General features: G+C 47.1%; 1 protein-coding gene across 8 annotated transcripts in view; it reads left to right on the top strand.

Moving 5' to 3' along the window:
• The first annotated feature begins 4,431 nt into the window (after positions 1-4,431).
• Positions 4,432-13,437, top strand: part of WT1 (WT1 transcription factor) — a 54,378-nt gene continuing 45,372 nt past the window's right edge. For 2 of the 8 annotated variants that reach the window (XR_014561839.1, XM_083729431.1), the window contains exon 1: positions 4,548-5,617. Coding sequence is in view for 4 of the 8 variants with exons in the window: in XM_083729431.1 (XP_083585557.1) it covers positions 5,209-5,617 (409 nt within the window). In the remaining 4 variants the exon portion in view is untranslated. Of the gene's footprint in view, positions 5,618-13,437 lie in introns of all 8 variants that reach the window. The other 6 variants (XR_014561840.1, XR_014561841.1, XM_083729430.1 and 3 more) reach the window with 5 other exon arrangements.

Genomic DNA, 13,437 nt, shown 5'->3' with positions numbered 1-13,437 from the left:
TCTTTGTGTGTAAAGGAGAAATAAAGGTCCTTTACAAACCATATCCCATACTGAAGCTAAACACACGCACACAGAGACACGATCAGGAAACCAAATAATTTTGCTGACTTGGTTTAATTCGGCACTTGCTTTTAACTGAGAAATATATGGGTGCTATTTTTAAAATGAAGATATTTGGCAATACTGCACTTTCCGGGCACTATATAGTCCAATGAATAAAGAAATCAGCAAACAAAACAAACTTGGGCATTATGTGTGTGTGTGTGTATGTGCAAGTAACTATGCATATCCAAACTTTACAAGATCCTTTAAAAAGGTATAGATTGCTGCACTAGTTTCGAATGTTAAGAAAGTCACATAAGCTGAGTCTGAAATTCTAGATGTTGCCCTTTTCATGTACCAAGTAACCCTGTCCCCTAGAGAGGGTTGTGTTAACTAGGTTGTTTAATACCTGCTGAAAAACTGCACGTGACACCAGAAGAGTGATTTGCAACGTTTTACTTCCTCTCCTGTAATATACACCGGTAAGTTTATTGCATTAAATTTCATCTGTTAGGAGCTGTCATCAGAGCCAGATGTCAAAAACGGCTCAGGCTGCCATCTTGAGGCTGAGATTCTCTCGGCGAAAGCGCAACTGGTCTCAGTGCGGTTTACTTCCGAGTCGATGTTATTAGCGCCAGCGTCTGCTCCTATTTTCACTCGTAATAACGTCCCACTAAAACAAGTAAGTGGCTGCTAAGTAACACCCCCCCCCCCGCCGCCTTTAAGGATCGGGAGTTCAGTGGCGGGACCAGGGGGAAAATATCAGGATGGGCAAAGAAGGGACAAAGTGTGTTTCTAAGTGGGCGACAAAGAAAAATAGCAGCATATATGAATGACAGGAGTTCAGAAATGGGAAGGCAGGTGGGAGGTGAGATTTTTTTGGGGGTGTTGCTTGCCTCCCCCCGTCTCTGCGGGAATTAGTTGCTTGGAGAGAAAGTCATCACCTCTATATGTTATATAGGTTAGTTGGAGTGTAGACAAATGCACAAGCTTGGGCTTGGGTGCTAAATAAAATCTGAATATTAACTACGTGGAGATTTGGAGATGAGTTTTATCATACTCCATGAACACAGCACTTTCATTGTTTTGAAATCAAATGCGGTCCTTCTCTTAAGCTGTTTGCTGGTTGGCGGGCATTTAAATAGATAAAGTACATGACACACAGAACTCCACTTTCCACTAAACTGTATTGTTTATTACATTTCCTTGTAGTAAATCACTCGCCGTTTCTCTTACAACAAACCCTGTGCAATAGGTTGGGTTGAGCGACCGCTACTGGACCAAACACCCTCTAATCACAGTTTCTTTTATTGCAGCTGCTCTTCAGAGTCGCTCCGGATCAAACCCCCTAATGAGCGACAAAAGGTTCTTAGGACGAAGTGTCTGCCATCTTACAGCCTTCCTTCAATCTCTTGCAGTGAAGGGACAGTGAAGGAGAACCAAAGGGGCTGTTCATTTAGTCGGAAAGAGTCCACTAAAGGGATGCCTTTAGAAGTCCACTCTATCTGGAGGGTTGGTTTTGGACCGACCTTAAAATCTCCACGAAAATCCTTTTCGCTGCATTGAGGAATTAGGTGCATGTCAAGCACTCTGTACACTGAGAAGTGTCGTAGAAGCAATAACATACAGTTGCTACATGATCTAACGTAGCTGACTCTAATCAACAACAGCTTATGCCACAATGAAGAAAAGGGTCAAGTCTTTGTGGTGCCCCTAAGACTCTTCTGTGGTTTCTACTGCCGGAGTAACACAACTACTCTCCGTAAATAATATATACTATGTCCTCAACATCCTCCTTTTCCTCATTCGAATTCGATCGAGGGAATGAGTCCTGTATTTCAGAAAGGAGCCTGCTGCACGGTGTAGTGGACTGAGGAAGGCATGGTCTGAGAAGGCCTGGATTCAAATGAGGGTTTCCCTAGTGAACCGGGTCCCTATCATTAGGCAGAGGGAGGCAGTGCTTCAGGCAGCAGATGCTAGAATGCCTGGAGCATCAATGAGAGGGTAGAGGCAGCCTGCCCTGCTTCCCCATAAGCGAACCTGCTGCGTCGTCGTATTGTTAGTGTGGCGGTGAGATCCACCTGCTGGTTCAGGCACATATGACTTATGTGGAAAGCGGGAGGGTCACCACCCCTTCGGCTCAAGTAGCAAAAGTGTGTCGAGTCGATTCTGGAAGCAAGAGAGCGGGGAGATCCTTGATAGGTCAATACAGACGACCAGGGACAACACCAGATATAAAAATAAAATCAGGAGGGGCAAAATGAACTGAGGGTTCATTTTACTTGTGAAAAATGACTTTTCTTCAAGTAACCTCAGGGATCCAGCCACAGAGGGCAGATCCGCCTCAGCTGATGCTGTGAATTTCAAGCTCTTCTTCAGTTCACGGGATTAGAAGAAGAAACCTTCCTCAAATGAGCTCTCTTAGGCAGCCTCATTATTTGTACTCAGAAGTCAGTCCCACTGGTTTCAAAGGACTTGCTTCCGAGTAAGGCGTGCTTGGGATGGCAGCCTTATTCGTGCATACCCTTAGAGGCGGAAGAAGAGGCGGATTTAGTAGGGAAGATAGTCTGTAGGGCATTTCAATAATAAGGTCTGGGAAGAAATGGTGGCAGAGGCGTGGAAATGGTGCCCCCATTCCCTTTTGTTCAGCTCAGCTGTTTGGTGGAGCAATTTCACTATGATCTGGGCCTTAGGTCTGCAGCATCCAGGATCTTCCAGCAACTCTTGCAGCCGAACTGGTGCCAAGCTTTGCTCTGCTTTCCTTTGGACCACATCAGCGAGGCCAAGAAGTCTTGTATTCTGGGCAGCCCAGGACCTCCGTGCACACTGCCCAGACTTGCACCCCAGGAAGGTCACTTCAGTGCTCCTAACGAGAGAAAAGCAACACGGGAGGCAGCAATTATGAGTTACTGGTCTCTGCAGCCACAGCAGGCGCTGTGATTCTCCAGCGGTTTGACTTCATCCCTGGAGGCGCACTCCTTTGTCTCCCGGGACAGACCACCGATGCCAACAACTGCTTCAAACCCTGTTGAAGTGAGAATCCGCCCTCATTGTTTTACTGTTTGGATGCATATTAACACAACCACGAAGTGCGAGGGAAGCGGTGATTTACTTTAAAAGTCGCTCTCCCTTTCGTTCTACTTTTCCTGTTAGAACATCGCCAGAGTCCCCCTTTCCCTCTTTTCAGCCGATGTCACCTTCTTGACATCTGTGCATCTACTAGCATTTATATAGTGTTCAGTGCCCTTGATCGTTCTTAGAAACGGGTTGTGATTCGTCTAACTGGCTCGGAAGGTGATGGGCACCCACGTATGCTGAGGGAGGGAGACCTCCTGGCTGAGGTGAGATTCGAATCGGAGGCTTCCTGTTTCGCAGCTCAGAGGTGGAGCTGCAAGATGAGCTTCACCAGCGCCTTAAGGCCATCGTGAGCTAGACCGGCTTCCATAAAAGCACATGGCAGGGGAGCTCTAAAGCAGGATTCGACCTCCAGTGAAATTCAGGAAGAAGCACTCTCGGATGGCAGCCGGCCAACCTAATGAATATGAGATGAAGAAGAAGAGGACGGAGTATATTTGTGCCAAGTAACACTGGGCGCATTAGGGGAATCTGCGACCCAATCAGATGTCTTTAATTTAAGAACTTCTTAAATCCTTGTGTGCTTCTAGATGATGGACGGTCATACTCCGAAGGCATAGGCTGCTGCACAGCATGCATTTAAAGGACCTCCAAAGAATCCTGGGAACTGTAGAGCTACAATTCACGCAGAGCTACAATTCCCAGGACCTTCTGTTTAGAATTATTGCGGGCGGGGCGTGCTTTAAAACTCCTGGTCCGTCTTATTTATTTAACAAATTTTGTGCACCGCTTGACTGTAAAAGCCGGTATCAAAACATTCAAAAAGTAAAATCAGCAATAAGCTAAACACACATAACTTCTCCATGTCCGGACACGCTGGCCTAAATGTTTTAAGCAGCTCTCCGAAAGTTCCTGACGGATGTCAAGGGGCAGGGAGTTCCAAAGTCTAAGGACTGCCATACTACAAGATCGGTTATTTATTTATTTTTTTACCACTGCGGGACGAGTATTGAGAACAGGTGTTATGTGGGCACGTGGGGATTGCCTGGCTCAGCGTGGTCCGCCCTGTCTCCCAGGGTTTCATCCAGGGAGGGGCATTTCCTTGGAAAGGCCGGGCGCTGGATTGGGCATCTTCTGCTTCCAAGCGCCTTTTCTCTCCCTGAGCCTTGTCAAAGTTCCCTTCGCAAACTAAGCCGCTTATGGAGCCAAGCCAGCCTCCGAGCATTTCGCCTCAGCAGCCTCCAGCTGGCCCGGGAAAGAAACCCGGGTGTGTTTAGGTCGGGTGGCTGAATTCAGGGCTCCGCAGGATGCGGGAGGGCTCGGTGTTCCGCCCCTCCGCCCGCGAAATGGCGGGAGAGCCGCAGCGAGAGGCGTCTGCCCTGTCCGCTCCTGCCCCCGGGGCTGCGGGTGCTTCTGAGGCGCGCGAAGGCGGCTGAGGCGCCGAGCGAAGTGTGAAGGGAGCGCCCGCGCTGCTGCTGCTGCTGCCGCTGCTGCCACTGACTCCTCCTCCTCCTCCTCTGCTGCCGCTGCCGCCTCGCGCGGCTCCCCCCTCTCAATTAGCTGAGCTTTGGGGACTTCAGGGCAAAGCCGCCGCTGAAGTAAGAAGTTCAAGGCGGCTCCTCAGTCAGTCAGTTCGCGCCTCCCTCCTCCCGCGCAGCCAGTTCAGCAGGCCAGGTCTTCCCCTCAGCCGCTTCCCGCCAGTCCCGCACTCGGCTTTTTTTTTTTTTTTTTTTGCCTCGCTCGCCTTTCTATTCCCTCACACCCGCTCTCTCTCTCGCTCTCTGTCTGTCTGTGTCTCCTCAACTTCGCTGTCCGCCGGACCCGAAGGCGACCCTGGAGACCAACCTCGCGCTGTCGCTTTTGCCCGCTCCCGCAGGGCTGGAGCCGGGGAGTTGCGTGCCCAACCCGGACCCCGCGTCGCCGAAAGGGCTCGGCTCGGCCGCCTGGTGCCTTCAGCCGGACCCGGGCAGGGGCCAGAGCGCTTGGAGCAAGTGCAGCGCCGGCGCCGGAGGAGGAGGCGGCGGCGGCGGCGGCATTAGCGGCGGCAGCGAGTGGTTCCCGGCGCCCCGGCGGAAAGTTTGCGGCGACGCCATGGGCTCCGACGTGCGCGACCTGAACGCGCTGCTGCCTCCGGCCGTGCCCTCCCTGCCGGGCAACGGCAGCTGCCCCATGCCGGTGAGCGGCGCGGCGCAGTGGGCGCCTGTGCTGGACTTCCCGCCCGGAGCGTCGTACGGCTCGCTGGCGCCGCACTCGGCCTTCATCAAGCAGGAGCCCAGCTGGAGCGCCACGGAGGCTCACGAGGAGCAGTGCCTGAGCGCCTTCACGGTGCACTTCTCCGGCCAGTTCACCGGCACCGCCGGAGCCTGCCGCTACGGCCCCTTCGCGCCGCCGCCGCCGCCGCCGCCGCCCAGCCAAGCGCCCGCCAGCCAGGCCAGGATGTTTCCCAGCGGCCCTTACCTGCCCAACTGCCTGGAGAGCCAGCAAGCCATCCGCAACCAAGGTAAGGCCGCCGCGTATGCGCGCCAGCCTGACTGGCTGCCTCGGGGGTTCTCGCTTGCCTCCCTTGCCGTGATTGACAGCAAAGGCTGGAAGATGCTCCCGTCGGACGGTGCCATCGCTGGACCGCAAGCCGGCGGCGGCAAACGTGGGAACCCGAATCAGAACTAGGCTTGCAGGCGGGCAGAACTAGGCTCGCAGGCGGGCAGGCGGGCAGCCACGGGCTGTTACAACCCAGTTGTTACATAAAGAGTTGGTATATACGGCGGCCTGTGTATAAATATCTAGATATTTCAGGGGGAAAGTTCACACTGGTGTTCCGTTCACACGTGTGTTCCGACGCACACGTGCTGCAATGCGAGTCCACGCGAAGGCAAGTACCGCCGAGTTCAAGGGGCAAGTCACGCTGCAGCCTTCCTCCCGAGGGAGTGCGCATAGGATTGCAGCCGTACTTCGCTGAGAGTACGCCAGCAATCTTAACCATTGTAGGGATGTGCATTGTTGGTTTGACTGCATTGTAAATATACCCCTTCTCAGTCCAAACGACAGCCGTGTCTATGTGGAATCGAACAGGATTTGCTTTTGAAGGAAGATAAAAATCGGGTTGCTAGAAATGTGAGGTTCGGCTGCTCTGGAATTTCCCATTTCAGACTACGGGGAAAGCAATAGGTACCAGATTAAGCAGGCGGCAGGTGAATACTTCCGAGCTGGGTGTTGGGGTGTATTAGAAGCCAGTGGCCCTCACCCCATGTAATTTAAAACGATAATTCTAACTTTTTTTAAAAAAAAATCATCTGATAGGCGACAATGGGGCATGTCTTTAATTGTGTCCTATCCAGGTTTCGTTGTGAATTATAGTCGTCGTCCCCCCCCCCCCCCCACACACATGCAGAGAAATTACTACGAGATTAAGCGGTTTGAGGGTTTGCGGCTTCAAAACTGCAATTCAAAGCGTCGGAGCTTCTAATCAATTGTGGTCCTGAAGTATTCGCCATGTGTAACAATTATGACATTTAACGCCCCACATGAAGCTGGAAGGAAGGGGGTGGAAGTTATCCGGCGCTTCTTCTTTGGGTGCTGAGATACAGATTCACTACTGCACAGTCAGTGGAACACTTAGCACTGATTTTGTGGTAGCTGCCATTTGTAGTGTTAGCCTTTCCGGCTGTTCAAGTACCGGATGAGCATAAACTCCGCAGACTTCTTTTTTTCCTAGCGGCCTTCAAAGAGGTAGATTCAGTGGGGTTTCAGGAAAACAAACTTCTCCACCCTAGTAGCGATGCTGAGTTCAACAGGACTTACTATCTTCTAATAACTGTACTTAAGGAATGCAGGTGTACATAGGATTGCAGCCTAAATGAGTTTATGAGAAGACTCGCTGTTATTGCCTTACCCCATGTGCAACAAATTCCCCGTGTATGTGTGTGTAAACTATCTTTAACAGTTCTTTGGGATATCAGTCTTCCTGTCAGTTAGCGTTCGTTTACTTATTCTCACTCCAGTGGTGCCTGGTGTTAGTAAAACTCTAAAATCCGTGCTCTGAACACACGCCCACTTCGTTCCTTTTTTAGCTAACAGGTTGTAGTGCTACTTGGAGATATCCTGGCAAAGTACATAATGGCGCTCTTGATTACCCTGCGAAATGTTTGGTCAATGTTACAGAAACCAAACCGCGGGAATGACGCTTGCCAAGAGGAATTTTAAGATTGGCTTGACTGGAACTAAATTCCATAAACTACTTTGTGCAGCTTGCATGCAGGATTCTTTTGCTAGTCTATAAAAACTGGAGATGGTGCGAATTATCATATAATGGTTTCCCCCCTGCAGCGTTGTTGTTTGTTTAAGAGCTGGGGGTAGGAGAAAGGTAACATTAGGCAATTGGCTGACCTGCTCATATTGAGAAGCTAAACCTGCAAAGGAGTTGCCTTGTGCTGAAACGCGTGGGTTCCCCCCCCCCCCCGCGCTGAGCTTGGCTGAATAACAATTTTTACACAATATTGTAGAGGAATATATTAAAGCTATAGTCTAAAAGGTGTAAGTTCTCAGGGGAACGGTGTACTAAACAGTAACCCCTCCCATCCTCATCAATAAGTGTGTGGTAGTAAGTTCTATTGAAATCCATAGGACTCAAACTGCGATCCTAAACGCACTTTCCTGGGAGTAAGTAGCAAGATACTCAGTGGGGTTTACTTCTGAGAAGACGTGTGTAGAACTGCACTATTATCTCTTTAGACTCGGGAGTTTATAAGCACAGTTTAGCTCGGAACCTCTGCTGCACCCTAAACAAATAAATTGACCTAGACATATAAATTCTATTGATTTCGGTAGAAGACACGTCCAAATAAGAATATGTAGAATCCCACTGACTCAAGGAAATTTGTCTCGAATCGAGTCATATTCTTATTCTGGCTGCTCTTCTATTTAGGAACAGGAAAACAGGTGACTGTAAAACTGGAAGCAGCTTGAAGCAAATGCTAAATTGTTCTTGTTTTCATCTAGATTCCTATATGTAAAAGAGAAAGGCGTGTCCTCTACTGCGAAATTAGTGGGACCTAACCTTAGACCCTGCAGCTCCAATTCAATTCGGGTGAACATCCAGGTGGATTGTTTGTCACCTGAACAGTTTATTGCGCCCTGAGTTGAGTTGAGTTGAGTTGAGTTGACTTGACTAGTTGACTAGTTTTCCTAGGCAATAGCCTACTTTAGCAGATGCATGAAGTGGAAGTACTATATAATTATTGGTGAATTCCAGAGAATTATTTGTTGTGAATTCCATAATTACTCGTGTTTGCTTCTGCAACTTGATCTGTTGCAAAACAACACCGACTGAGGCTCTCAACAGCGTCTTGGAGAAAAGCGAAGGACCTCCTTTCGCTTACTTTGCAATTTTCCGTTGAAAACGCGGTTCTGGAACAATGCAGAGCAGCCCAAAGTATGATTACTTTCCAGTAAGAATTCATTTAATCGAATTAACAGTTCACAGTAGTTCACGCAGTTCATACAGTTCGCCAAGTTTTACTTTTGCACGAAACCACTCAGTTTATCATTATTTTAAGGAAGTTACCAAATCAGCATGGCTAAAATTTGTAACACTTCCATGGATAAAGTGAGAAGAGAGAAAACTTTTTAAAATCCTTTTTAGGAAGTGTTACCTTGTTGGCGGGTTTTAAGACCTAGAGCTTTGTTCTGCAAAATGTTAGGTTAGGGAGGCAATCTCTTTCATTATTTTGGGAAGCCACTCCTTTTCTAAATAGCAGTTAACCTCTCCCTCCCCCCAATCAAGTTCTTGCATCTGGGTCAATAGTAATTTTTTATGGACCCTGCTCTACTGGAATGCTGATGTTTGGTTATTGGGTCTGACAATTTCTGACTCCTTAGCGAATTCCACATGATGATGATTCCTATATAATGTGTGGGTTTCTGTGTATCATGGGGGAGGGTAGTTAAATTAATCAGAACTGTCAGAATGGAACAGAAGTGCAATTCAATTTCTTTTGATGTGAACTGCCAACCTGTTCACCACCAGTTGATTTTCATTTATTTTCATTTAGATATTATTTTTATTCCACTCCTCATTCAAAAAAGGCTCCCAGACAAAGACTTGCAATTTGAAAATACACAACACAAAAGGAAAATTGATTGGGAAGGAGAAGGAAATAAGCAAACTCAGATATAAGTGATTAGAACCTCAGAGTACTTCTCTCTTTTTTTAATTATTATTTTTTAAATTACTCAGAGTACTTCTCTTGCTATGTTGATCCAATTGCATGTTCTTCGTGTATCTTTCTCCCTGTATGTATGCATGCACATACCTGTGAACATATATGCATATATAATACATACAGTAGTTTTTTTTGAAGAACATTGCATTGGAATTCTCTCATTGCAGTTAGAATTGTTTTGCATTATATCACTTTATCATGTGTCGATTAAAATTCACATCCCTTCTTACACCTTTTTTTGTGTGAGACCAGAAATATGTTTGTTGTCAGTTATTGTTAGTTGTTGCAAAATAATCTTTCTAGATTAGCTGAAGTGTTTAGATATAGGAAAAGAGTTCGAATGACAGCAGGATAAATGTAATTGTTAACATTAAAAGAATGCAGGGGAAATTAGCACAATTTATCCTAAATCCATGCTTTCCCGTGGACACATTAATCAACGGCATCTTTTATATTCTGTTTTTAACAAATCAGATTAGTGTTGTTGAAAAGTGCAAAATAGAAGTTCCACAATTGAATTAGTTCTCCTCGCCTTGTTTAGTGATGAGAAATCGCTTTTGGAGGCGTGCATTTTGTCCATACGTCCTACGACCGAGACACGGTAATTCTGTCAGAAGCCAGAGGCTATATATTATATTAAATCAGAATAGCGAAAGAAAATAATTTACTTTGGTAGGGCAGTTATGCTTGTAAAATAAGAATTCGAGTTCTTATAACTGCTGTTTTGATATGATGAAAATAAATATCCATACTTTTGATTTTCAAAAGGGCGCATTGATAAATATGGGTTTCTTGGCAACGTGAGTCTTGGTCCTGATGAGTGACAGGTTCGTCCAGATACCTTAGATTCAAACTTAGATCCCCGATCTTTATATACTCGAAAGTGAGAAAGCTGGTGATAACAATATGCTGGTTTGCTTTAATTACTGCATCACAAGACCAACGGCGAGGAAGAGTATGATTTTTAAAAAAATTGTAGAGAAGAAAGTTAACGAGAATCCAGAATAAAAACAAACCACCAGCGTCTTTCTAGCTGAAACAGGCGAACGCAAGAGAGGGCAGGGGAGAGCACTATGGCAGGACACCAAGGTTTCATTGGGTGGCTGGGAAGAATTTGGAGAAGTTGGCAAACAATGTTTTGGGCACGAATGTAATGTTCTTGCTTTGAATCAGTCAAGGTTGAAGTTTAGGTTTCAGACGAGTTTTCCGCCGTGGGAAAGATATTACCTTGACGGTTTTGCCAAGGCTTGGGGGGGGGGGACCTTCCTGCTTTGAATCTCTTGCCCCGTCCGCGTCCCCCTCCCCGTCGCTTCTATTCTTCCATGCAGCTGGGCTCCTCCAACAATTGTATCCCTTCAAAAGATTTGCCTTCTCCGCCAGATGTCCAGATCTCAATTATTTTCAACACATTTTAATCAGCCCGGCCTCCGATAAAGTCCTAATTAAAGAGCCCTCGCTATCAGAGGGCTGGTTCAGAACTCAGCCCCCTTATCGCATTCCTGAAGCTGTGGGTCAGGCAACACCGGGAAATGTGGCCAAAACATCATTCTGCTCCGAGTCGAATTGTGAAGGTCACCCAATAAAGTTGCACGCTGGGCCAAGAGTAACGAACAGATCTGAAGTGTCAATGCTTCGGGGAAAGTTGAAAAGGAAAGAGGAGGGAGAAAGGGAGGAGGCAAACCTTTGCTTTGTGGGTTATGAGCGAAGATAAAGAAGCCCGGGACAGCTGCAGCAGGGAAGTGCAAGGGTTGGGCACCGGCTGTCAACGCCGTCCGTGCGCGGGGGGAAAAAAGGAAGGCTGCGCGCAACAGAACGCGCCAGGCGCACGCAGCAGCCTTGGAGAGGCGCTTCCCGCCCCCTGCTCCACCGCTGGCCAAGTGGCAAGGGGAAAACAGTGCGGGGTACCTTCCTTCGCTTCTTGTGGAGGGAACTCTCTGCCTCGCCCTTCAGGCCCAAACATTTTTGCACCCCTGTGGCAGGGATAGGGGTGGGGAAGGGCAGTTACCAAAAGCGCTTCAGGAAAGCGCGTTTTCCAGAGAGGACAAGAAAAGAATGCAGCCCATTCCATATCACTGTAAACACTGTGATTTAAGCCCGTTTACATTCAGATCTAGGATATACTGGAGCTGCAGCCCTATGCGCACTTGCTCGAGATTAAGCCCCATTGAGCACAGTGGCTCCTGCTTTCGAGAAAACGGTTGCGGAGGAAATAGCGTGCTACAAAGAAACTTGCTTCCAACTAGGCGGCCAAAAGGACTCACTTCAGTAGAAATAAGTTCAGGATCGGGACCGGCTTTTAGTCCTGCTGACTTCAGTGGAAACCAGTCGATTCAAATCTAGCTATTTCACTGTAAAATCTACCTCACTGTAAAAGTTTGCAAGAATAGGAGCCACTGCAAACATTTTATACCTGAAGCAGGTACTCCAATCTACTTTATGCTGAGACCCTAAAGCAAAAAAGGTGCAATCCGCGTAGATAATTTTCTTTTGGATCAGCGCCATTGGCATCAATGTGGCACTCCAGGAGGCCAGCACAACTGTACTTTAGGACAATAACTTAATTCTACGATCTAATCATTGTTTTCTAGAGCCAAGTTCCGTTAAAAGCCGTGAGATTTACTTCTTAAGCAAATGCCTTCACGTTCCGGGTCTTATTTACACTAAAGCAAAAGGGCCCCGTACTCCGATTTCCTAAATTTGTAAATATTAACATAAGTTCCGTTCCAATCGGTACGTAGAACTGTTCACAGGCAGAATAAACCAAGGCGGGTGGCTTCCAGATTTCATCCAATGAATTTCAATGGGTTTTCACTGTCAAGGATGGTTGAAGCGTGGGCATGTTTACCAGGGATCACGTCTAGGAAATCAATAGTACTTCTGAGTAAACATGCTAAGTATGTTTGTTCTCAGTACACAGATATGTGTTTAGCAATAGAGGTCTAAATTGTCTTCTACCAGAACCTTCTTTGTTTTATGTGTTTCTGCTTTTATTTGGGTTGTCACTGAGGGATCTGGAAGAATTTCCCTTTCGCCCTTCTCTCCCGAGTTCTGTCACATTCTGTCTAACATCCATCATTATCACCCCCGATCTACTGCTTATTGAAAGAACGGTGACTCCATCAGGAGTCCGCCAGATGCATCTAGCGAAGTAGGCTGTTGTCCTAGGAAAGCTCATGTCACAGAAAAGTGTGCAGCGGCGCTTGCTCTCTCTGCGTGCGTTGCACAATCTTGCCTGCCCCCCCTGCCGCCAGTTTGGTGTTCTCGAAATAAATGGTGGTCTTGAAAGAGGGCGGGGTGGGGTGGGGTTGAAAAGACGCTAGTCTTTAAGAACTTTAAGAACTTTGCAAGCATAGAGTTTAAAATATATTTCTAAGTAAACATAATGTGTGGTTGGGAAACCAAGGGTAGATCTCATAAGGGCTACACTAAACATTCTTTGGTCTTGGGGTAAATGCTGATGAGCCGAGAAGCCTCAAAGATAATATTACTTTGTAATTACTTTTTAGCTGAAGTTGTTTAACTGGCTCCAAGTAATTAATGAAAGTTGGTGTCCAAACGCCTGATTTACGATTCGGTGTCACCCTGAGGTCACTAGAGGCGATCCGTTTCCATCTGAATTCACTCCGGTTTTTTTAAAATAGGCTGTTTATTATTATTTGAGCGAGCAATTTTCGCTTAAAGTAGGAGGCTATTTTTCATTTAACGGCCTGCCATTTTTATTGCAGGCTCTTCAGAAAGCTAATCTTATAAAATAAGTGAGAAGTTAAGAGAGAACGAGATTAAAGGGTACCTTTTACATGTGAAACGGCAGACTAGTTTGCTCAACAGACGGGGGACTTTCTCTTAAATATGAGGAAGAATTAATGAAAGCATCGCTCACTGCGAGAAGCGACCGGCCTGCCCTTTCCAGGCGTAGCCAAAACGCCTGACTCCTAATTTCCCACCGAAGCATCGATCCCAGGCTTGACTAGTCTTGACAACAACCTTTGAGCCTCGCCATCCCAACAGCCTACTTGGCACCTAGATTCCCAAACACAAGTCATTTCCAAGTAAACAAACTTATGATCTCGTTATGACTTGGCAGCAAGTCACATTGAGATCC

The sequence above is a fragment of the Podarcis gaigeae genome (genome assembly GCF_964106915.1).
Source record: "Podarcis gaigeae genome assembly, chromosome: 1".
Taxonomy (NCBI): Eukaryota; Metazoa; Chordata; class Lepidosauria; order Squamata; family Lacertidae; genus Podarcis; species Podarcis gaigeae.
The sequence above is the reverse complement of the archived record's forward strand: the minus strand, read 5'-3'. Positions and strand labels throughout refer to the sequence as shown.